At 44.5% G+C, this 26,560-nt stretch overlaps 1 protein-coding gene across 7 annotated transcripts in view; it reads right to left on the bottom strand.

The window, feature by feature from the left end:
• CUL2 (cullin 2) overlaps positions 1-26,081 on the bottom strand; it is a 40,515-nt gene extending 14,434 nt beyond the window's left edge. The window contains exons 1-7 of one of the 7 annotated variants that reach the window (XM_084781966.1): positions 25,911-26,081; positions 9,460-9,600; positions 6,772-6,874; positions 4,470-4,564; positions 1,643-1,748; positions 724-806; positions 62-158 (exon numbers count right to left, since the gene is read on the bottom strand). In XM_084781966.1, the coding sequence (XP_084638092.1) occupies positions 62-158; positions 724-806; positions 1,643-1,748; positions 4,470-4,564; positions 6,772-6,874; positions 9,460-9,578 (603 nt within the window). In that variant the 5' untranslated portion in view covers positions 9,579-9,600; positions 25,911-26,081. Of the gene's footprint in view, positions 1-61; positions 159-723; positions 807-1,642; positions 1,749-4,469; positions 4,565-6,771; positions 6,875-9,459; positions 9,604-22,569; positions 22,739-22,790; positions 23,242-24,761; positions 24,849-25,910 lie in introns of those variants that run through there. The other 6 variants (XM_084781960.1, XM_084781961.1, XM_084781965.1 and 3 more) reach the window with 6 other exon arrangements.
• Positions 26,082-26,560: the final 479 nt, after the last annotated feature.

Below are 26,560 nucleotides of genomic sequence, written 5' to 3'. Positions count from 1 at the left end.
TAAAAATTGGAACAATTTCAGAACTTAAAGATCTCATCGTAATTTGAAATAAGCTTTTTACCTTTAAGGGAAATTTTTTCTTATACTGTTCAACATGAACAAAGGAGTTAATAACCCCATGGATTACTTTCTGGTTTGGGTCTTCTCCACCACGATCACTGAAACAAAGTAAAACAGAATATGCTTGAGACCACAGGCGCATCTGCAGGGAGAGCATGCCATGTGTTGCTGCAACTTACTGCCCTAACTAAATTTACATTGCCAAAAATGCATGCATGAAGCTTCAAACAATTTTTCACTATCATCGTTATTATGGCTGATACACATTAGAAATCATTAGAAATGATTTGATGGGGATGATGTGCCATGACTGTCACTGAGGCGGGTCTTCTCCTATCTTACCAGACAGTAAATGGGGAGGAGAGAGGCCTTCCTCTAAGGGATTTGTTTCCTCAACACAGCTCTACTAGTTCCAGCCTCAACAATCAGACAGCCAAATAGCATTCAAATTGAAAAAAAAAAAAAAAAAGTACTGGTTTACAGGTGGCCTTTGGGGAGAAGGGGCAAGCCACTATTAAAGTAACTGAATTCATTAGCTATAAGAAATAACCAGGAAAGCCTTAAGAGTAAAAAACTGATAAGCAACCACTACATGCCAACAAAAAACAATTTATCAGATCACAATAATAAACACCAACTCCCTGAGATAAAACCCACACTCACTTTTTGATTTCTCTGAGCAGCATTCGGATGAGGATGTTCTGAAGGGGCTCGACCATCAACTTCCGCCACATGTCCAATGCTAGCTGCCAGGAAAAACGAAATCATCAAGGCTGAATTAGGTACTTGTCCCCTTAACATTCATTCAAGGTTTTGGGCTTTTTTTTTTTTTTTAATAAAAATACCCATAAACAGAAATATTACTGGGTATTTTAAAATAAAAGTAAGAACTGAATGAAGCAAAATAACTTATTCAAAGCAGGAATCATTGTATCAGAACTATAATATTAGGGGCCATCTCTACCAAGATCTCATGCCCTTTTCTGGTGCAAAAGCAGGCAAAACAGTAAATATGAGGCAGGGTTTCTCTGTGTAACAGCTCTGCCTGGCCTGGAACTCACAAAGATTTGCCTGCCTCTGCCTCCCAAGTGCTGGGATTAAAGGCCTGTGCCACCCTGCCAGGCAAAACAGATTATTATTATTGTGTGCATATGGATATGCCTTGGTGATGACTGTTGTTGTTGTTACTGTGGACCTGTACGCCAGTGGTGCACATGTGGAGGTCAGCACATGCTTCTGGAGTTGGATTTCTCCTTTCACCATATGTCAGTTCCAGGGATCACACGCAGCTTGTCAGTCTTACCCCATTAGGAGGCAAGTGCGCTACCCAGAGCCATCTCCTCTGCCCAGATGGCTTCAACAGTCTGAACATACGAAAACCTTACAGACTGTTAAATATTGAAATGCTAGAGGGAGACCGCCCAACCCTGCAGCTCACACACAGGGGGAAGGGAAGACCCAACCCTGCAGCTCCCACACAGGGGGACGGGAAGACCGACGCCACAAAGTTGGCCTCTGGTTTCTACCATGCCACGGGAGCAGGTACAAAATTATGTTTGCAGTCACTTAAAGAAGTTCTTACCTCTCCTATTTCCATAAGTGGTTCATTCATATCTACTCCACCATAGCCATATTGTAAATCGGCTTCCGTCAATTTATTCTTTTTAATATACTGGGTATTGAGATACCTGAAAATCAAATGCAAGTACCTATGGGTGTCAAGTCAAAATCAGTTAGGAAAGCAAATGGCTGGCTTACAATTCTATGACTAGTTAGGGTCATAAGTACACAGACTAATTCAGTGACAGCTCCGAAGAAAATATATAAAGTCAGAAGGAATTGGAAATGGTATCAATACTAGCCCTGGACTTTCTGCATGGCTTTCTAGAACATAAGGAGTCCACTTCAGCATTTCAGACAGCAGGAATAAGCAACAAAAACTGTTTCCCCAGGGTTCATCTCTCAGACTGAAAAGAAAAAGAAGGTATGCTCTGCTTTGATTTTCACTGCATACCCCATTGCCTTCCAACCGCATTTCTAACAATGCCTTTCATTCAGCTAAGGGAAAGGACCCCTGTAATCCCCACACGCAGGAAGCAGAGGCAGGCTGTGAGTTCCAGGCCAGCCTGGTCTACAGGGCTAGTTCTAGCACAGCCAGGGCTACAAAGATACCCTTTCTTTAAAAACTAAACTGAACCACAACAACAAAAAGCCAGACCTAAAGGACAACATCAATCTACCACCAAGAGAAACTCTACATAGGTGTTTTCCTCTAATATTGCTAACTATGTCATCTGTGAGAGGATCTCATTACTGCTCGCCCTACCAACATAATACAACTAAAAGAATGACCATCAGAGTCGGGAGGTGGTGGCGCACGCCTTTAATCCCAGCACTCGGGAGGCAGAGGCAGGCGGATCGCTGTGAGTTCGAGGCCAGCATGGTCTACAAAGTGAGTCCAGGACAGCCAAGGCTACACAGAGAAACCCTGTCTCGAAAAACCAAAGGGAAAAAAAAAACAAAAACAACCAAAAAAACAAAGAATGACCATCAGAGGGCAGGCAGCTGACTCCCACAGGCATCAGCTCTACTACAGTGCCGCAGTAGAAAGTTAGTGATTTTACACATTGATCAAGTAAGTACACTTTTAATAACATCACATTAACCAGCCATGGTGACATACACCTGTAATCAATTAGACTCTGTTCAAGGTCAGCATAGGCTCATGAGACCTTGTCTCAATATTAAAAACATATGCAGAAGATATATGGAAAGACTAAAGTATAATATAATAAATGAGCCCCAAAGGCTGGCTAACCTCAAACCTGCCTTATTAACTAACTGGCTGATCACGTGGTTTTATGTAATAGTATTAAATAGATTTAGATGAACAGGACCACCAAGTTCAAGGAAACTATTGAGGAGACCCTCTACTGCACAGTGCATAGAAGCAATGGTGAAAGTGCACACACACACCCTCTTCAAATTCCAACAATGCCTAGCCTCTAACTGGGGGTTACCGTCATAATGATGCTCAAGGTAAAAGAAGTGGTTTCAAAAAAAGTTAAGGCCACAATAACCTGTACTTCACAGTAAACTGGATTTTTAATTATGTTAGTAAACCGTACAGCAAGGAGACCCGAGAGCTGCAGAGCTGGGTGGAACAGCACACTGTGCCTGGGGCACTACCAAGTCTTATCACTGCATCATATCAGGCCACAGTGATTGCTAGAGCGGACTCTCCATGTCAGTGTTTGGTATTTATTTACTCTGTCAATAAGCAAATGCCTGCTTTGCTCAACAATAGTCGTGGCCAGACATTCTCAAAGATGGACTAAGTACACAAGGATCCCCAAGACTGTGGCATTTAGTGGTGGCCCAGCCACGCTAGCTTAGGTACATACAGACTTGACTGTTTCCTCCTGGTTAAGTTCCATCACTATGCTGCTGCAGCGATCACTTACTGCTACTGTCTAAGAGATTGAATCAAATAGGATCAGCTCAGAGAACCATGGAATACAAGACGGACGCCACATACATGCAGAAAAGAGGATTTTTTTTTTAGAAAGGAAAATAGGAAAAACCTGTCAGAATTAGCCATCCAGAGAAAGGAATGCAAGTGCAGATGGAACAGTGAGGCAAAGACAGGAAGGACCTTAAAAAACTACCAAGTAGGGGCTAGAGAGTTGGCTCAGTGGTTAAGAGCACCGGCTGCTCTTCCAAAGGTCCCGGGTTCAATTCCTAGCACCCACATGGCAGCTCACAACTGTCTGTAACTTCAAGATCTGACACTCTTACACCAATGCACATAGATTTAAAAATTAAATAAAAATATTTAAAAAAAAGCCTACCAAGTAGTCTAAGAGTGGCCTCAGAAAATACACTTTCCTCTTCTGGGTCGGACACTCCGCTAAGCAAGCATCTTCCAACCCAAGTTTTTGCACGCATCTGTTGGGGTTTTAACACGTGCTCCAGACAAATCGAAGAAAACAGTCACAGCATTTACTTTTCTTTTCCACAGGGTAATGGTCTACACACCTGCCAGTCTCACAGATACACTTTTTCTGACTGTGGACCTGGCTAACAAAATCCCTACTCGTAATCCGTTGTCCAGTGGAAAATATAAATCACTCCTTCATAATGAAACTCATTAGAATAATATATACTAAAAATATTACTGGGGTAGAGAGAAGGCCCAGTGGTCCAGAGGACTGGCTGTTCTTCCAGGACCATGGTTTCAATTCCTAACATCCACAACCATATATACCTCCTGTCCAAAGGGATTTGACACCATCTTCCGGCCTGAAGACGCCCGGCATGCCAGTGGTACAGACACACACATGCAGTAAGACACCCATACACATGAAAGGCATCTTCAGCTGCGCTGTGATGCGGGCAGGGGCTCTCACCTGTACAGGCAGTCCATATAGTCGGCGCCCTTGCTGTACTCTTCCCAGTACCTGTGGTACATAACAAGCACTTGTTCTTCAGACTCCAGAACTCTCTAAACAGAAAAAAATGTTTTGCTTTGAAAGTACTAATCATTTTTATTTCAATGGAATTATAAAATTATGGACTCAAACTTATAAAAATAATACAAATCAAGCATTATCACTCACAATTATAAATTATCTCTTAACTATACAAATGAAACTGGGGAAGAATACAAAGTGACTATCAAAGCTGGCCATGGTGGCACACACCTTTAATCCCAGCGCTCCAGGAGGCAGAGGCAGATGGCTCTCTATGAATCTGAGGCCAGCATGGTCTACAAAGAGTCCAGGACAGCCAGGGCTATACAGAGAAACCCTAACTCTAACCCCCCCCCCCTGAAAAGTGACTTTCCAGATAGAGATGGGCTGAAACTGTACTCAGGGCAGCATGCTTGCTCACCTAGCATAGGTAAAGCCCTGTGTTCAATTTACAGCAGCACAAAATAAAATAAAAACCAATGCTATTATGCTCATGGATTTCTGCATCTAAATTATTTTTAAAATTTGTGAGATAGAACCTCTTGTTGCTTAGGTTGGGATTATAGGTGTGCACCAACACAACCCGTTTGGTGTGTACTGCGCGGGAGCAAGCCTGGCTTTCACTTTGGGTAAGCAGTCCACCAGCTAGCTAAATTGGCCAATCTCTGTGACACACACCTTTAATCCCAGCACTTAGATAGAAGCAGGCAGGTTTTTGTGATATCAGCCTGGTCTACAAGGCTATACAGAGGGAGCCTGTCTCAAAAGACAAAACCAAACCAAAACAAAAAGACTTCGTAGGCTAGCATGGTCCAGAATACTGTGTAGTCTAGGGTCACCTTGCGCTCACAGAAGCCCTGCCTGAGCCTCCCCAGTGCCGGGGTTATAGGCTTTGGCCACAAACACCTTCAGTTCTATTTCCCAAAGAATTCATGTGGCACATGGTGGCATGGACCTTTAAATACAGTTACGTGATATCCAGGCTCTCCAGAGATACAACAAACAAGACCTACATAGCCTCAATGTTTCTGGGAGTTAGGGTTGATCAGGAGGTCAAGGTCAGCCAGCTTAGGCTACTTAGTAGTTTAAGGCTATCCTGGATAACATGATATTTTGTCTCAAAAAACAAAAACAATCACCGCCTAACTTAAAAAAATTCCAACATTAATATCTTATATGGCCATCAACTATGGATAGCCAAGTTCACTCACTAGCTTTTAATAGTCAAACTTTGACTCTATGTAACATACTAAACACTGAAACAATTTTATCAAAGCACTGCCATGAGCTGATACATGCATACACCCTAAAGAACATGTGCAATGGACAATATGCATGAATTAAAAGCAGTATATTTGTTTGGCCATTAAGTGAGATCTGATGGTGGCCCACAACATCAAGGTAGAGTCCAAGATTCAAGCTTCGGCTATAACTTTATCTCCTCCAGTTCCAATGATCTAAAGGGGACACAGCAGCTCATCTAAATGGGGTTGGTGGTGGTGGCTCCATTATGTAGCAGTTACAGACCATGAGGAGCCAAACTGATTTCTCCTGTGAACCAAATAATGATGCTTTAATGCACAGACCCTAAATACAAGTAGGAAAGCACTGTTTCAGATGTCTGCCTGAGGAGAATAGGGAAAGAGGGCAGGAGGTGGGGAATGGGAAGATACATGGCCTGATTAACAGGTGTGTTTTTACTTTTTATATCTTGTTTCTGTGTGTAGCCCTGGCTGCCCTGGACTAGCATTGTAGACCAGGCTGGTCTTGAACTCTGCCTGCCTCTGCCTCCTGACTGCTGGGATTAAAGGAGTGCGCCACTATAGCCCAGCTTTTTACTTCGGGGGGTTAATTTATATAATTTTTATAATAAATTAAAATTTAAAAAAGATCAACGTATTTATTTATTACGTACATAGTACTCTGCCTGCATTTACACCTGCAGGCCAGAGGAGGGCACCAGATCTCATTACAAATGGTTGTGAGCCACCATGTGGCTGCTGGGAATTGAACTCATGACCTCTGGAAGAGCAATCAGTTCTCTTAACTGCTGAGCCATCTCTCCAGCCCCAATAAATTAAATTTTTTAAAAATATATTTTTTTTAATCTGATGAATGTTTCCCACTGGAAATCAGTGAGCTAGTCAAATAACTGCAGGTGTAAGCATTATGCAAATCACAACAGTCCAGGCTCGGAAAAAAACAAAAAAAAGCAAATCACAACTATATTACCCCTTACCTTGTACAAATGCCGAACGTGATTTTCCAAAAAAATTTTTGTTTCCACATAAAGTCTTTCTCCAAGTGGTTCAGGATACGCCACACATAAAGCATAGATATCTCTAGATAGGTTATTAAGGTTTTCATAGTCAGAACATGAGACTTATATTTGGCATTGACAAGGGAAACATCAAGCTGGGTGTGTGGAACCCTGTAACTGTATGTTACGGACAGTGTAATATACCTCTATAAACTAAATATTCTACTGAAAAGAACACAATATGAGGGATGGTGAAATGGGTCAGCTGTTAACAGAACCTACGGCTTACAGTGATTCAAAGTGCAATTCCTAGCAACCACTTTGGGCACCTAACTGCTTTAAAATCCAGGGATCCAACGCTTTGGACTTGGAAAGCACCCACATGTTAGTGTAATTCCACATATATACATAATAAACCTTATTAAAGAACACAGTATGTTGGAACAATTTACGATCAGCAACTTAAAACTACATTATATTATATATAATGCATGATGTCTATCAGTTAAGAATTTCAACTTTCTCTATGGAAACCTAACAATGGTTTGATAATGGGGACAGGAACCAAGATACTGATAGGAAAGATGCTCAAAATAGTATATTGAGCCTCTGAATATAGCTGTGGTCCCTCTAATTTACCTGTAACTTATTTATTTAAATCAGGGTCTTACCATGTAGCCCTAGGTGACCTACAACTTGATCTGCAGCCAGGCAGGCTGGGCCAGGAACTCAGAGATCAGCCTGCATTTGCCTCTTAGAATATTAGAAGTAAAGGTGTGAGCCACATGCCCATACCAAAAAAAGTAATTTTAAACCAAGGGAGACAATTTGAAGATGACAACTGAAAACTGAGCTCTGGTCTCCATAGGATGCACACATCTGTACATAGACATGTATACATAGTACATACAAAAATATGGCAAAATGAAGTAATGGTTGTTACTTAAGGAGTAATTTTCCAGGTAAGTCAACTATTTTGAAGCTCTTACAATCCACTCAGCTACTCTGTAAAATACAAAAAAAAAAATCTACTTCTTTTTTAGATTCCTGCTGCTGAACAATTAAAAATGTTTCGCAGAAAATTATCTAAGAGATGAAATCAGTGGAATCTTTATCATACTCTAGATATACTGGGCTGCGAAAATAGATGGATAAAATTAAATGTTGTCTAAGCGAGTGCTCCAATTATCTCTGTGACCCTGGCAAGTTCATAAAGACAGTAATTAGAGTTAGAGAGATGGGTCAGTGGTTAAGAGTGCTGAATGCTGTTCCAGAGGACCTGAATTCAATTCCCAGGACGCACATTGGCATCTCACGCCCAAGTGATCTGATGCTCTCCTCTGGCCTCCACCAGGACCAGGCATGCAGGAGGTGCAGGCTACATGCAAGCAAATCACCACAGTAATAACATCATCCTCATGATCTGACAAACACTGCATTGCTGCAAAACACAAAAGAAGCCTTGCAGAAACAGCAGCATCACTTTATGGTCAGTATCTGGGACACAGGACAAACAACTAGTTCTCACTGACAGTGCAGTTACAGTAAGTTAAATGATCTCCTGCCAGGCTAAAGGAACTTCTCTATTGTATCGATGCTCAGCTTAATAATAACCATCCTGGCTTAGGACATCAGAGCTTCTCTAAAGAACAGAGGTTCCATAACAAGGGCAGGCGTAGGCCAGGGAGACTAAGAGGGCAGCGCTGGTGAGAGCAGGACAAAGCTGCACTTTTATATAAAACTCCCAGTTTACAAATGGACACATTCAGGCTGGGCACACACCTTTAATCTCAGCACTTGGGAGGCAGAGGCAGGCGGATCTCTGTGAGTTTGAGGCCAGCCTGGTCTACAGAGCAGAGTTCCAGGACAGCCAAAGATACACAGAGAACAAACAAACAAAACAACCCAAATGGACACAATCCACTTAGCAAATTAGTGAGGGCTGCTATTTCCGTGCTCCCTACAGTTCCATCCTCTAGAGTTTGGAAAGTGTCTACTAAATGCCTATGTGCAAGTCTCAGCCAAGCTGCAGTTAGGAAATGGTGGAACCTTCCTCTGTTTGTCTGAGACAGGATTTCTCTGTGTAACAGTCCTGGACTTACTCTGTAGACCAGGCTGGCCTCTGCCTCCCGGAATGTGGGATTAAAGGCGTGCGCCACTCCGCCTGGCTGCTATGCTGGAGCCTGAAACAGGTGAGGCCTAGCGAAATGGACGAACTAGAAATGTGCCCAGATGCTCTGGGATACTAAGGCCTTCCTCTTTGCTTCCCGACCTCCATGAGATGGACAGATGCCTGCTCCACAAGCACCTTACCACCAGCCAGTGGGGACAAGTCACAGTTGATTAAATCTCCCAAGTTCACTTGCTCATGGCTTTGTTAGAGTAACCCGAAGACTAGCCCACAAGGCCCTGTGGTGGCCTTTCGTGACTCCTTATCTAAGCAGGGCCACGTGCACACATGGGCTCCAGACTCCTCCATGCCTTTACGTGCTCTATCTTTCTTCACAGTATCTACTAAATCTTCTTCCCGGAAGCCTGGCGGTAGATTGTTATTCCTGACAAAGCCTGGCGTGGTACCCTACACCTATGATGTCAGCACTTGCCAGACACCTGTGTGCACTTCTTAGCTTCACTTTCCTATTTCCTGGGGCTTCCACCAAAGGATACGAGAACCGGTCGTTCCAGGTTGCTCTCTCGACGTATTCCAGCATAACAACAGCTTTGATTGTGGTCAGGAGCTTGTTCCACGTCTCATCAAAGTCCACTACTCTTGGTTTTAAAGACATTGTGCAAGTTTAGTGTTGAAACCTGCTAATTAAAAACAACATTAACATGAATTCCAAAAGAATGGTTATACTTTTAAAATTCCACTTTATCAGGGCTGGGGAGGTGGCTGGGAGGTTGAGAGCACACGCCACCCTTCCCGAGGACCCTGGCTGGGTTCCAGCACCCAGGCTGGATGCCTCACACAGCCTGCAACTCCAGCTCCGGGGTGTCCCAAGCCTATGACCTCCATGGACACCTGCGTATGTGCAAATACTATCAAATACACTTACACATAATTAAAAATAATAAAAATGGGGCTAGAGAGATGGCTTAGAGGTTAAGATCACTGTCTGTTCTTCCAAAAGCCCTGAGTTAATAAATTCCCAGCAACCACACTGGGGTTCACAACCATCTATAATGAAAACTGGTGTCCTCTTCCAGCATGTGGGAAGAATACTGTATAAATAATAAATAAAATCTTTTTTAAAATAATAATGAAAATATTTAAAATGCCACATAATTGAATTACAAGAAATACACACACACACACACACACACACACACACACACACACACACACATATATATGGAGTAGAAACACAAATTAACATGGAAATGATAAATTTTAGCTATTGCCTTTTTATAATCATTCAAATTGTTTATGAACAGTATGTGGTGTGAAAGATTGATAAGCTTCATTTAGTATGTTGCAGAAAAAATTAAGTAAATTCTCATCAAAAATATGCAATGACACTAGATAAAGACTTTGACCACAAATTCTGTTATTTGTATTCTTCATCTGGGAAATGATTTATACACCAGGGAATATAAAATACCAGAAAGTAAAGTTTTTAGAATGAATGTTTCAGAAAAAAATTTACGTTTATGTAACCAAGCAGGAAAGGTTGGAGAGATGGCTAAGCAGTTAGTGCTGGCTGCTCTAGCAGAGGACCCGGGTTCCAGCACCCGTAACGCTGCTCACAACCACATGCAACTCCAACTCAAGGGGATGCGATCCTGTCTTCTGGGGTCCATAGGGAGCAGGCAAACACGTGGTATGCATACATATATCCAGGCACACACTTTATAATAAAAAAATTAAGGATTAAAAAAGTAAGTAGGGGAGGCCAGCCACAGTGGCGCACACCTTTAATCCCAGCACTCAGGAGGCAGAGGCAGGTGGATCACTGCAAGTTCGAGGCCAGCCTGGTCTACAAAGTGAGTCCAGGACAGCCAAGGCGAACACAGAGAAACCCTGTCTCGGGGGGAGGGGGGTGGGGAAGCAGGTGAGCAGAGGAGAGTTTTAGAGTAGAAGGCAAAGTTCACATGACCTTTTAAAGAACTCTTAGGTTTGTCAACAGAAAGAGTGAACCGCCTCAGATTCTCAGGTGGTGACAGCAACACTACACAGTGGCGGTGTGATGACAAAAATAGATGAGTCCGAAATTCCTTGTTTACTTGAGACAGGGTTTCTCCGTGGAGCCTTGGCTGTCCTGGACTCGCTTTGTAGACCTAGCTGGCCTCAAACTCGGAAATCCACCTGCCTCTGACTGGAAGTACAGGCGTGCGTGCCCATACTGGCTTAGGTTTTTGCTTTTTAAATTTATCTTTGTATGTATGTGCATGTCTGAGTGTGCCTGAGGGGACCAGAAGAGGGAGCCAGCGTCAGAGGCAGCTGTGATCTTCTGGAGTTGAGGCGGGAACCAAAGCTGCTACCTCTGGAAGAGCCTTTCAGCCTTGTAACCTGAGTTACAGCCTGTAAGTAGCCCTGGGAGGTTCAGCACACTCTTCCAGACTGTGAGCTCCCTCAGAGTCTAATCAAATATAAAATGACCTAAGCAAAAAGTTGACCAAGTCACGCCTACATAAGCCATCTAACTGTCCCACTACAGGAAGCACAGTTTAGACTCATTCACAACAGAGGTAGCCAAGCGTCCATGGAAGGCCTTAGGTAAGGCAGCTAGCTTTACAGCTTGCCCTGATGAGGCTCTTTGACACAGATATCCAGTCATTTGTCTGCTTAGAGGTCACTTGGCTGACTCACTAACCTGGCTCATAAGTCCTGCCCTTATCCTTCCTGCTTCTCTACCTAAAATGTTCTTTTCCTTAACACTCCCCTCCACACACATTCCCGGTGAACTGCAGCCTATATCCATGGCCAGATGCTTTAAAGAAACTTCCTAGGGTAAACACTCACAGCTTCGTGTCTCGCTTCCTTCTCATGGCCCCTCTCTGTTAACCTTCCTGCTTACCAATACGTAATAACATTTCCAACTCTGCTTCATAAAAACTTCCTTGGTAAGGGACAGATACATGGTGCTCGGACATTATCTTGGTGTGTAGCTTTAATGCTTCAGTATGCCATTATCTTTACAGAATCTGACAGGGAACACTTCCCTGCTGTGACTAATGATGAGAATGGGGTAAATGTGTGATAGTTCATGCTGGAGGGGGAATCATTCTGGAAGCAAAGGCACCAGAAGCTCCAACGCTTTCACCAACCTAGTGAAACACCAAACACTAAACCAATAGGGAACATGGAAAAGTCATCTGTTACACTGTGTATCCTCTAAAAGCTTCAAAGAACAGGTTTCTCTGTGATAGCCTTGGTTGTCCTAGACCAGGCTGGCCTCGAAGTCACAGAGATCCTCCTGCCTCTGCCTCCCAAGTGCTGGGATTAAAGGCATGTGCCACCACCGCCTGGCCAAGAACATCTTTACGTTGTTTCACTTTCTTCTGCAGGACAGTGGTGGTGCACGCCTTTAATTGCAGCACCTGGGAAGCCGAGGCAGGAGGATTTCTTTGACTTCGAGACCCACAAAGCCCTGTCTCAAAAAGCGCAAAAAAAAAAAAAAAAAAAAAAAAAAAAATTAAAAATTAAAAAAAAATAAGTCAACCCTAATCATAAAGATAAAAAAAATTATATTACATTTGCAAAGGCTTCTAGACCAAACTTCTATTTATAGCACTATTTAAATATACATATACAAAAATAGAACACAAGGCTACCACTTGACCTATGTCTAATCCTTTGTACATAGCCAAGAAATACAAAACACGTCCACAAAATAAGGGCAAAAAATGCTCAAAGCATTATTCATAAAGAAAAAATTTACAAAGCCTAGGGACGGTATTATCTGAAGAACACGTACATGCTGTCAGTACCTCCACACACCATACTAAGAGGATAAGAGAATAGAGTGCTGATGTCTGCTGCAGTGTAGGTGAATCTGGCTGGCAGAGAGTCGTGCAGGTGAGCCCAGGTCAGGCCTTGGTACAGATACTAGATAACACCACAGCAAGCAGGTGGCTGCATTTGTCAAATGGTTTCATTTCTGTGGAATAACAGGAACAAGCAGATCCACAGACACACACCAGACAGGAGGTAGAAGTCACAACAGACTTGGGTTATGACTGTAAACTATGACTCAAAGATGCTAAGAGAAGCCACTGAATTATTAAAGTATAATTCAATAAATCTTTCGTACATTAAGAGGTTATGAAAGTCTTACCATGTTTGAGCAATGCACTAAGGTGAGGTAAGGGAAGAGCACATTAGCACGCCACACAGCACAGTTCTGCCATGTGTCTCCCTTGTCTTCTGTCCTGGTCAGTGTTTGAGAGCACTTGCTGCTCTTGCAGGACCCAGGTTCCGTTCTCAGAACCCACACAGCAACGGACAACTTTCCACAGCTCCAGTTCCAGGGAATGCACCACCTTCTCCTGGCCTCCTTGGGCACCATACACACACGCAGACAAAATACTCATGCATATAAGATATAAATACATCGTAAAACACACAATTTCCTGTGTGAGCTCCCAGCATGCCTGAAATCCCAGCATCAGAGGCTAAGGAGGATGGTGAGTTTAAGTCTAGCTTGGGCTACATAATCAAGCTCTCTCTCACAAAATCAGGGGAAGGAGCCAGAGAAATGGTTTACCATTTGCTCCTCTTCCAGGACTGCAGTTCAGTCCAGTGCCCAGGCCAGGCAGCTCAAGCTCCAGGAAGTGGTGCCTCCACAGGCACTTGCACTCATGCACATACCCTGGGTTCATGCCCAGAAGCCACAAACACCTGCAAATTCAGTTCCAGGGGATCCAACACCTCTGTGGCCACCACATGCACATGGTGCACAGACACACGTGGAGGTAAAACACCCATACACACATCATTTATATTTATATATATATAAATAGTGCAGGACATAATGGCACATGCCTTTAAGCCTAGCACCTGAGAGATAAAGTCAGGTAGATCTCTGCGGGTTCTTTTCTCCGGGAGGCTGGGCTGAGAATCTGGTCCCAGAGTTTTCTACAGCCTTCTGGAGGCTAGCTGAAGAATGCTGTCCTGAGAACAGTCGTGGAGAAGACCTTCTGGGCAGCAGGGAAGCACAGGACAGCTAGGCTCAGCGGGGTTGAGACAAGAAAAATCTGTGTCCCTTTCAGGGGGAAAGGGGGGATAGAGTACACTTTATTTAAAAGAAAGACAAAAACAGTCAAACAACTAGATTTTAATTCACCAAGCTTAAAAAAGGGCAAGGGCAGAGAGCTATGGGGAAGGGATGGGGCGGGGCGGAGGGCCAGGCTGCTGAACCTTCCAGCGTCTAGGTTTTTAAACTAAGCTTACTTGAATAGCAGGACACTCCCAGGACACTTTCTAGGGCTTGTCTCTAGGGTACCTTTGATTTTTTTTTTTTTTAAATATAGAGCCAGCTTTTGACACCTTTTGTGTGGGTTAAGGTCTGCAAGGAACTATGTTTTAACACATCTGGGTCTGGCGGGCTGTTGGGTCAGTAGGGGGTTGGCTCACCTATGTCCTGTCACCCGGAGGGAGCGTCCTCCGTCCTGCAGACAAAAAGGGCCACAGATCTCTAAGAGTTTGAGGCCAGCTTGGTGTTCATAGTGAGTTCCAAGACAGCAAGAGCTACATAGTGAGACTCTATCTTAAAAAAACAAAACAAAAGGCCAGGCATGGTGCATACACCCAGTGCTTGGGACTGTGAGGCCAGCCTGGGCTAGAGAGTCCAGGACAACCAGGACTGTTATACAGGGTTTATCTCAAAAAAACAAAAAACATAACAAAAGCAAAAACAAAACCCAAACTAAAACAAAACCAAAAAAGATTCTGAAATGTTACAATAAAAACAATGCAAGCCATCTAATATAGCAAGTATAAAAAAATAGATGAGCTAAGGATCTGGAGTAGGGTACTTCCCTACAAACCCAAGGTCCTTGGTGCCATGCTTAGTCAGACAGACAGACAGACACACACACACACACACACACACACACACACTTTCCTACCAGAGGGACATTGAGGAGCTTAACAGCGTCTATTAAGGAATCATTAATGACAGCAACCTTACAAACCATAGATACTTCAGAAACTGATACTATATAAATACATGTGTGTGTGTGTGTATATATATACACATGTATATACACACATATAATAGCTCTTAATATATGCTATCTCTTATATAAGCCTTACTTGAACACTATTATTCTGCGCATTTTAAAGAATAAAATTCAGTTGAAGCCAGGTGTGGTGCTGCATGCCTATAATCCCAGCACTCAGGAAGCACAGGCAGGCTAAACAGAGGAACTCTATCCCCAAAACACAACCAATCTGCAGTCTTGGCAGCTGGAAGACGAAGGCACAAGTCTGAGGAACTCAAGGCCCATCCTTCGCTGCAGTGTGATCTGAAGACAGCCTAGGCTCCTTGAGACCACGTCTTCAAACACCAGAAATAATTCCTCTTTAATCCCACTCTCTCTATACTTGGGAATTTGCTCTTACTTTTTAAGAGAATCTCTGTGTACTATGCTAAAAACCAAATAATAATAATAATAAATAAAAAAACCAGACAGGCTTGCCTGGGCATGTATTTGTCAGTAGTAACACTATCCTAACATAGGTAAGGCCCTGTTGAATTCAATCTAAGACTGTTTTAAAAAAATAGGTAAAATTACAGACTAGAATAGTGGTACATGCCTGAAATCTTAGCACTACGGAGGCCAAGTGGGACGGACTGCCAAGAGTCTATACTCAGGGCTCCTGAGTGAAACTACCTTAGAGAAAGTGGCAGAGGATGCTTCTCTCTCCAGGCCAACAGGGAGACTGGTCAGGGGCAAGGCTGCTTGTCTACAAGCCTGACAGCCTGAGTTCAATCCCCATTGCCACATGATGGAAAGCAGTGGCTCAAGTTGTCCTCTTAATTACACAAGGTAGTCATATGAGCACACATGAGTATTCATATATAAATGTAATTGTTCAAAGAAAAAGTGTTGGTCTCAGAAGTGAGCAAAGTGATGACTGCCTTAACTAATGTATCTAAACAGCATAAAAATAATACAAAAGGCAACGTTACATCATCAGATGACCCGCACAGAGCTGATGTGCTGCTCTCTGCTCTTCTCTGCACTCTTATTTTTCTATCTATGCACTCATCTGTTAACCCAGTTCTAAGGGACCCAACAGGCATGCACATGTTGCACATACATGCATACAGGCAAAATATTCATACACATAAAGTAAAAATAAGTAAATCAAACAAAAAGGAGGAGACCCTGAGTTCAGTTCCCAGCACCCAGATTAAGTGGCTCACAACAGTCACTTGAATTTGGAGTTATTTTCCAACTCTCTAGAGCAGAAATTAGAAACTTCTTATCAGTGTCGGTCCTGGATCAGGTTAATGCTGCCTAATGAGAATATTTGAACTTATTTTTGCAAGTTTTCTGTTTCTCTAAAATTATTGCAAATTTTAAAAAATGAGCTGGGCGTGGTGGCACACATCTTTAATCCCAGCACTCAGAGGGGCAGAGACAGGCAGACCTCTGTGAGTTAGAAAGCAAGTCCAGGACCGCCAAGGACACACAGAGAAAATAAACAAAAAATGTAAGTAGCCTATAGCACTTTCTTAAATAGGGTAGGTAAGTTGAGCATTGCTTCCTTGAGAAACAACTTACATTAAATTGATAATGCAAAAATAATGGGGTGGAGCTGCTGGTCCATGCACACTTTCAGGCTTTGCCAAGTGCTCCCCACCACCACATACCCAGTTAAAAAACAAACGCTTACATTAAAACAGACTTTACCTATTAAATATTTAGTGTATTCTAGACTTCCAAAAAATGTTGGAGATGTTACAAAAGCCTACATTTATAGCCGATTAGAGAAATAAATGCTAAGCTGTCAGCCTGTTTTATGGAAAATTCTGACATATGTTAATGAAGGCTATAATTTAATGACTAACAATGGTTAACACAATGTTTAAGTCTATAAAAGAAAATCCCTTGATTAACTGAAACCTTTAATTGGACACTAACAACACCTGCACGTTTTAGGGTTTTAAGCATAATGTACAACACATTTAATGTCTGTCTTATTAGCGCTTCAAAAAGCACTAATACTTTTTCAAAGATTGTGTTTCTCTGACCTAGAAAATGACTGGGTGTGGTGGTACACGCCTTTAATCCCAGCACTGGGAGGCAGAGGCAGGCAGATCTCCAGCCTGGTCTACAGAATTAAATGAAATTTAAAGCAACTTAAGAAAACTTCACCCAGGCATGGTGGCACATGCCTATAATCCCTGCAGAGACAGGGAAATTGCTTGAGTTTGAGCCCAGCATGGTCAGTCAAGGTTACACAGAGAAACTCAGTCTAAAAACCCCAAAAAACAAAACAAACAAACAAATACAAAAGCCTCCCCTCTAAAATATTCAAAGCTGTAAACAACTTTCCCAGAGAGCTACACAGTCACAGGAACAGACAGGGTGTGGCCGGAGCAGTCTGTAATCTCACTTCAGAGGTGGAGGTACGGGTAGGGGAAAGATCAAGGCTACTTGCTCCGTCCCATAGTAAGTTCCAATCAGGTTGTGTTATAAGAAGCCCCGTCTCAAAAACACCAAAAAATAATTTTAAGAAACACACAGATGTCACAGAAGGAGCCTTTTGTTTTATCCAAAGATTTGGTGGGAAGAGGCATGTAGATGTGAGGTGAGGCAGAGGCAGGGGGATCACTGTGAGTTCGAGGCTAGCCTGGTCTACAAAGTGAGTTCAGGACTGCCAAGGCTACAGAGAAAACCTGTCTAGAAAAAAACAAAATAAACAAAACTTTAAGACCCATAATGTCTTAATATCCCAGCTGTCCCAATTAAAAGCTATATGTAACGTACTGACACCAGATGTATTTGTTTTTGTTGTTTTGTTTTCTTTTTGTGGTAAGGTAGTTCAGGCCCTTGAGCTTCCATCTGGCCTCCACCTCCCAGTGCTGAGATTACAGGCAGGTCTGCCCAGCACTGTCAGGGATCCAAGGCAGATCCTCATGTACACTAGGCATGCCAGCTACCAAGTATATATCTCAACCCTAGATATTTCAAAAACTCTTAAATGCAGAAACCAAAAAGACAAATCAGCCATACACCTTAAACACAAATCACGTATTACCTAAACTCCCTTTCTGATGCTGGTGACTAGACAGGCCTAGGTAAGTGTACCACTGAATATATCCCCAACTCCCAACATTCCAGAACTCAGCTCTTCTCTTGCTTTTCAGCAATACTAGGGAATTGAACCCAGGGCTTCATGCATACTACCTGCCTGGTCCAGGACAGCCAAGGCTACACAAAGAAACTCTGTCTTAAAACAAAAGTAGTGGTGGCTCACTCCTTTAATCCCAGAGTAGGGGAATCTGTGAGTTCAAGGCCAGCCTGGCCTAGAGTTCCAGGATAAGCAGGGCTTTTATACAAAGAAACCCTGTCTGGAACTGCATCCCTCCCCCCTAAAAAAGATATATCCCAGCCCACTTCTCCTATGTTTATTTATTTTGAGTGTGCTGCCACCTCTATGATTACTTTTTATTTTAAACAAGTTCTGTTAAATTCCAACAGACCTTGAACTTACTCTGTAACCTTGGCAGGTCCTGAACATGTCCTCCTACTTAGGCGTGGAGTAGCTGGAATCAATCACAGGCCTGAACCACCGGGCCTGGCATTTTCCTCAATTTTCCCTTACCAGTTTTAAGTCTTTATAATACTAAGTTCCAGGAGTTGATTCTGTGAAGAACTTACTGTAGTGGATGGTACACATAAAAAAAAATGTCCCTAGCCAGGTATGGTGGCGCAGGCTTGGAATCCCAGCAGTCAGGGAGGCAGAAGCAGGAGGATCTGTTAGTTCCAGGCCAAGCAAAGCTACACAGAGAAACCCTGGCTCAAGAAAGGAAAGCCGGGTATGATGGCGCACACCTTTAATCCCAGCACCGGGAAGGAAGAGTCAGGTGGATCAGTGTAGTAATACATAGTAATAGTTTTAAAATTTGTTTTTATTCAAGGCCAGCCAGGTCTACAAAGGGAGTCCAGGACAGCCAAGGCTAACACAGAGAGACCCCGTCTCAAAAACAAAAAAGAAAGAAAGAAAGAAAGAAAGAAAGAAAGAAAGAAAGAAAGAAAGAAAGAAAGAAAATGTTCCTTTTAATCATTACCAAACATTTCCTGGCACACATGAAGAAATACAGGCAAGGTAGAAAAGTTTCTTGTAATAAATTAATGTTCTTCAAAGAACATACCAATGTGAACATCAATAGTCCCTGTAACTTCAGGAAAGGGGCTGATGCAGGAAATACCCAGGAGTAAAGGCCAGCCTAAGCGACATAGCCACACACAGGCCTGGGTACCTAACTACCACATACTTCTCGTCTGTAAGTGAAATACTCAAAGGTGGCAAAGAACACATCAGAAAATGCTGCAGCTCTCTTCATTTCTCCCTTGTCTTTCTTCAGGCGTCCTTTTCCTGTTTGTAACTTTTTTGTCTAATAGCCCTGGCTGTCCTCGAATGCAGAGATTCAACTGCCTCTGCCTCCTGAGTGCTGGGATTAAAGGTGTGGGCCACTGGGCCTGGTCCTGTTTCTAACTTTTAAAATACTGTTTAATACTGTGAAAAATACAAAGTGTCAGAATAAGCTATACTAGCATTTTTACACACCTGCTGAATTGGCACACAAAATATATCTTTGGAGACATGTAAGAAAGTTACTACTGTCTGGCTCCAGAGAAAACTAAGAGGCAGGCAGAAGGGTTTTAATCTATGCCCTTTGGAACCTTTCCAATTTTGAACCTCAGTATTACTTTTATTCAATGGACCACCAGTTAAAGACTGATTAAAAACTCTCTTCTAGCGGGGGGTGGGGTGGGGGTGGGGGTGGGGGGTGGGGGGTGGGGGGGATTGGGGTGGTGGCAGCGGCGCACACCTTTAATCTCAGCATTTGGGAGGCAGAGGCAGGCAGATCTCTGTGAGTTCGAGGCCAGCCTGGTCTACAAAGCCATGGCTACACAGAGAAACCCTGTCTTGGGGGGGAAAAAATAAACTCACTTCTAGCCATCTTTCCCCAATTTTCATGAGGGCACAGATCTGTCTTGCTTTTCACTGTCCCAGTGGTAGCGTCCAGAGCTGGTCCATGAAGAAATTCTTCAAATCAAAGAATGGCATAATGGACGCCTTAACCTTGGCAGTAACACTTGACCTGAGTCAACTCAAGACACACAATCCAGCTCAGTCTGTAAACTCATGGTTCTCCCACCCTTTCCCATCTCGTGTACTATAACACGTCCAACAGGATCTTCATCAAAGCTGGAAACCTTGTTGCTTGTCCTTTAATGTTCCAAGGCCACAACCAGATGGGAGTAAGGGGACTCTTTTGACATGACTGGAATGTAAATCAAATTCCAAAATCTAAAATGTCTTCAGAACCTATCTCTGGCTCCTGGCGTGACTGGACCTCTCCTTCAGGGTGCACCCTCACTGAGCCCCTGGGTGCACCCTCACTGAGCCCCTGGGTGCACCCTCACTGAGCTGCTTCTAGTTCCTTCCTGCCTGTGGTCTCTCCATTTGCATTTCTTCAGAACTTCCAAAGACCTATTCTGGTCCTTTTCAAATATGTCTGTCAAAGGTCACCTCAGACAGGCCTTTCCTAACATGGTATCCGAAACGGATCACTCCGGACTTCTCCTTACTCCCTTCAGGGCACTATTCTATTTGTTTCTTGTCTGTTGTGTCTCTCCATCTCAGCCAGAAGTGAAGCTTTAAGAAAGCAGAGTTTAATCCAGGCTTGGTTGTGGCCGCCTTTAATCCCCGCACTCGGGAGGCAGAGGCGCTGGATCTCTGTGACTCACTCTGTAGTCTCTGACAGCCAGGACTACAAAAGAAACCCTGTCTGGAACAGGGCGGTGGTGGCGCACGCCTTTAATCCCAGGACTTGTGAAGCAGAGGCAGACAGATCTCTGTGAGTTCAAGGCCAGCCTGGTCTACAAGTGAGTCCAGGACAGCCAAGGCTACACAGAGAAACCCTGTCTCAAAAAACAAAAAAACAAAACAAAAAGAAAGAAACCCTGTCTGGGGTGGGGGTTTGTGGGGGGCGGGGAGAAAGCAGAGACAGAGAGAGGCTTGGTCTCAGCACTAGGAAGGCAGAGGCAGGCAGATCTACAAAGAGATCCAGGACAGACAAGGCTAGACAAAGAAACCCTGTCTGGAAAAATCAAAAGAAGAAAGCAAGCAATTAGGCAGGTCCACACCTTTAATCCCAGCACTCAGGAGGCAGAAGCAGTCTGATCTCTGAGTTTGAGTCCAGCCTGGTCTACAAGGATTATTACCGAGAAACCCTGTCTTGAAAAAACAGAAGCCAAAAAAGAAAACAAGTAGTATGACCTTTCACCTCAATATATTGATAAAATACAGAAAATTAAAGGAAGCAGGGCCTGATGGCACCCACCTGTAATCCCAGGACCTGCTGAGGTGGGAGTCTTGAGAATGTGAGGTTGGCTGGGCTACACGCTGAATACCAGACCAGTCAGGGCTATACAAGACCCTCAAAAGACAGCTGGATTAAAAGACATGCTTTTAATCCCAGTACTGGGGAAGCAGAGGCAGGTCGATCTCTGAATCCCAACGTCTACAGTGAGTCCTATACAGCCAGGGCTGTAAAACAGAGGTTGTGCCTCAAACAAAACAAAGCAAGCAAACAACCCCTCCCCAAACACGAAACCCCCCACATCTCATAAATAGAATGAGGGGAGAAGTCGTAAAAAGCTGTGTTCGTTTGTGAAGGGACTTCCAAAACACTGTATATGGGCAAAAAGAACCAAAGTTTAACTAATTTAGACCACTTTTGTGTCTTGGAATGACACATATGAGGGAGAATAAAGTGATCTCCTAGATTGTGTATCAATGTGGGTTTGAGATTTCTAGGGCAAGGATATTTTCTATAGAAAAAAAAATCAAATATACACACACTTTTTTTTTTTTGCAGAAGGCAGTGCATGATAGTCAAGTGTTGCAGCACTGAGTTACATTTGCAACTCAGTAGTTTCTTCAAATTGAAACTTAAAGGGTCCTGTCATCCAGTCAGTAATACTAACCAAGGAGGATGAGGATAACTTATAATAACAATACAAATTCAAAGACCTTCTACTTGCACGCCCTTAACGGTAGGGAAGTGTCTTGCCCCCTAGTACGTAAACAAGTGCTGGGGAGACTGAGGCCAGAAGTGTTGAGGCAGGAGGTGTAACATGCACGTAAAAATACTCCTCCCTAACGCTATCAATCTTCCCTGTCTGCGGAAACAAAAGTGAAAACACTCGCAGCTAGGATGTGTGAGATTGATACCACCCCCTTCACCAGAGACTTTGGTCTCCATGTGCGCACGTAAATAAGCCCGAAAGCACACTCTCACCTTCCCTCCTTAGCAGGAAAATGAGGCCGAGGGAGGGGCGGCCGACAGTGGATCCGGGAGGCCCGGGATCTGGTCCAGGGGGGGTGCCTGGCTTAAGGGTCAGCAGTCTGGGGGAGCCGAGGTCACTCACAGGACACCATCTTGCTGGGCCTCCAGTTCTCAGCCCGCTCCCCTCCGCCAGGTCGCCCCTAACTCCGTTCCTCCGCCCCATCCCCGCCACCCATTCGCCGGGAAGGGAAGTTTCCCTGCGCCCGGGGCCCGGCTCCCCAGCTTTCAGCAGGGTTACCTTTTGCAGAAGCAGGGCGAGGGCAGGGGCCCGGGGAGGGAGGCAACCCGCAGGCGTGAAGGACGAAGCCCCCGGCTCGGAGGGTGGGCGGCGGCGGCTGTCAGCTCGCGTTCCCCGGCTCACAGCGCTGCCATTACTGTGCGCCGAGGCCGCCTCCCCGGCCGGCCACCGCCACCGCCCCAGGGCCACGGGGGTGCCCGGAGCAAGGCGCCGCCACTCACCTGCTCCCGAGGGAGTCCGGCAGACCAGGCCGGGGCCGCGGGGCGGGACTGGGTCAGGGGAGGAGGACCGGCAGGTAGCGGGCTCGGGGACCCAGTCGTCCTCCAGGGCTCCGGGCTTTGCCCGACACACGCCCTCCGTTCGGCTCTCCTGTCTCCAGCACTCACTCACCCGCAGGATGCAATGGTCCAGTCCAGGTTACGGCAAGCGCGGGGAGCCACGCTTTGGGACTCGCGAATCCCTAGCACTCAATTGTCAAAGTAATTCATTGCCCAGCGCACTTGTCAAAGGGGCAATTGCAGTTTCCTGAGCTCAAGGGATGCAGTACCCACAAAATAGGGGGCTATTTATATCCAAATCACAACAAGGGGTCTCTGTTTTACTTGTATGTGGTTTTGTGTTTTTGAGACTGGCCTAGCTAGGCTACTCCTGAAGGCCTGGCTTTTATAGCCCGAGATGGTGTTGAACTAGCAATCCTCCTGCCTCAGCCTCCCCAGTATGCCACCACTCCTGAATTGTATTTACCTTCAGACAAATTCAAAGATCTAACTATATATCTCTTTACAACAGTGATAGGTAAACTCCCCCCTTTGAAAGGTCAGTGTTGACAAATTACATATTAACTCATCTCAGGGTCTCTCGGTGTGGCCTTGGCTATCCTGGACTCATTTTGTAGACCAGGCTGGCCTCGAACTCACAGAGATCCGCCTGCCTCTGCCTCCCAACACATCACCTCTTCTTACATACAGAAACACAGGAAGACCGGGTCTCTCTGTGCAGCCTTGGCTGTCCTGGACTCACTTTGTAGACCAGGCTGACCTTGAAGTGACAGGGATCCGACTGCCTCTGCAGGGATTAAAGGCGTGCCCTACCATGCCCGACTTGCCTGTATCATTTAATTGCCTTTCCTATAGTGAAGATGTCAGTGGCTGGGGATGTGGATGTGGAGACTTTTGAATACACTTTTACCTCCAAGCCCTCTTTCCAATCTGTGCCCCAGGTGTGGTGCTCTTGCTTTATAATCCCAGTATTTAGAAAGTCAAGACAGTAGGATAGGAAGTTCAGCGGCCGCCCCCCCCCCCAAGGCTATATGGAAAAACTGGGTCTCAAAATAAAATTCTATTTCCATACCTGATAAAATCAGGTGATGGCACATACAGGCGGATCTGAGTTTGAGGCCAGCCTGATCTACAGAGTAAGTTCCAGGAAAAAAAAAGAAAGAAAAAAAGAAAGAAAGAAAGGAAAGAGAAATGAACTAATGTTACTATAATTTTAGAATTTACAAACATTTTCTCCAAAATAAATTACATAAACCTGCAGGGCGTGTTGGCACACGCCTTTAATCCCAGCACTTGGGAGACAGATGCAGACAGGGATCTTGTAAGTTCAAGACTAGCCTGGTCTGCAAAGTGAGTCCAGGACAGCCAGGGATATACAGAGAAAATAAATTACATAAATCCAACTACTTTAAAGCTTAGTATGAGCCAGGCAGAGGCTACACAGAGAAAGCCTGCCTGGAAAAAAACCCCAAAAAAATAAAAAATAAAGAATAAAAATAAAGCTTATCATGTACCAGGCTCTGATTTGATCCTCAACACTACAAATAATATAAAGGAATATTGTTTAACAACAAATGACCAACATCATAAAAGATTCCAGTGGGGCCTGTGAAGTAGTTCAGTTGGTAAATGCTCCAAGCCTGAATTTGACCTCTGGAGCCCAGATAGGAAAGAACGGATCCCAAAAGGTATTCTCTGACCTCCACACATGAGCTGTGGCACACAAACGAACGTCGGAGTAGTCCTTCCCACCACCTCTCCGAAGAATGAAGTAATTCTAAAAACTGTAAAATAATTTAAAAACTCACTCTGCAGACCAGGCAGGCCTTGAAAACAGAGGTCCATCTCTCTCTGCCCCCCTGAGTGCTGAGCATCAAATACATCTTAAATTTAAAAGGAGCTTAATTACCATACCTGTCTGGCAGATCCAAAGCCTAGCAGTGAGGTGCAAGTAGGAGCTACTGATGCCACTAGGACTAGCATCTGGACTCCTTCCTGCCTTCTCCTTATAAAGCCAAGGGAAGCTGGGCGTGGTGGTGCACGCCTTTAATCCCAGCACTCGGGAGGCAGAGGCAGGCGGATCTCTGTGAGTTCAAGGCCAGCCTGGTCTACAAAGTGAGTCCAGGACAGCCAAGGCTACAGAGAGACCCTGTCTCGAAAAGAAAAGAAAAGAAAAGAAAAGAAAAGAAAAGAAAAGGTAAATACATCTGGCATTGGTGTGAACTCTTATTTTCTGGGTATTGATCAGCTTTGATTGAGCAAACTTCCTATAGGATTTTGCGAAAGATACGCTGTTTGTTATTCAGAAGAATTAATCCCTGATTTGAATCAAATAGTTTTAAAAGTTAAAGTTGGTTATTTCATTTTTAATTGTTTATTTATTTATTTATTTTTGGTTTTTTGAGACAGGGTTTCTCTGTGTAGCCTTGGCCGTCCTAGACTCCCTTTGTAGACCAGGCTGGCCTTGAACTCACAGAGATCCACTTGCCTCTGCCTCCCGAGTGCTGGGATTAAAGGCATGCACCACCACGCCCTGCTAAAATATATTTTAATAGTCCAGAGGGTGCATATCTGAATCTGTCTTTGTAGAAACCCCTTTTGAAGGCACTAGAACTCTATTATAAGCCTGAAGAGTGCTCACCTTGCATGCACAAAGCCCCAAGCTCCCCCACAAACCAGTGTGATGGCACCAGTCTGTAATTAATAGCACTTGGGAGGGGTGGGCAGGAATATGGGAAGTTCAGGGTCATATTCAGCTACTTAGGGAATTAGAGGCCAGACTGGCCTACATGAGACCCTGTCTCTAAACAGACAAATAGAAACCTTTAAAAGTCTAATACAGGCTGGGCGTTGTGGGGCACGCCTTTAATCCCAGCACTCGGGAGGCAGAGGTGGGCGGATCGCTGTGAGTTCGAGGCCAGCCTGGTCTACAAAGCAAGTCCAAGACAGCCAAGGCTACACAGAGAAACCCTGTCTTGAAAACAAACAAACAGACTGACTGACAGACAGACAGACAGACAGACAAACTTTTCCAGGGGAGACAGAATTCAAACTCTTACTCACCACAGATAGGGAGCCCACGGTCAGACCAAAGGATACCACGGAAGTCCAACTTGGTGACCCAGTGAGTTTTACTGGAGTTACTTATGTGTGAGGGGTCACTTACCGAAGCACAGTGACTCAAAGACAGATAGGACCAAAGCCCATCCCAGCATGAGTGACAGCTGAGAAAGTCTAGAAACGTGGTGTTTTCGCCTGAGGTGCATATTTAACATACCAAAGTGGACTTGGCCTCCAGGTTCTCCCAGCATCCCCCAGTCCTTACCTGTGAAAGGGCGTGGCTGGCATACCCAACCCTCTACCCTGAACTTTCCAGCCTAGGGGCGGGGCTTCCCTATTGGGTCCCTCCCTCTCTCTGCGTCCCACCCCCCCAACCACCACCCCACCACCACCCCCCACACGGCGAGTTTGGACTGTCTTTCCCTTTCCCCTATTCTCAGTCTCCCTCCCCCTGGTGACTTTGCTGGCCCCCTTCCTTGGGACCAGTGAATCCGCCCAAGAGTTGCAAGCAGCAAACCTGCCTCAGTGCTTTAATCTTGCTTAAACTGGCTCATGTCGTCAGCGGAGAAAACCTCTTCCCTGGAGCACAATGCTCCACTGCCTGCTGGCGGTTAGCTAAACAGGGTGGGGTGTCCTGTCCAAGGGACTCTGGT

Source organism: Acomys minous (assembly GCF_964271855.1).
Source record: "Acomys minous genome assembly, chromosome: 5".
NCBI classification, from domain to species: Eukaryota; Metazoa; Chordata; class Mammalia; order Rodentia; family Muridae; genus Acomys; species Acomys minous.
Note: the sequence above shows the minus strand (reverse complement) of the source record. Positions and strands in the feature narration are given on the sequence as shown.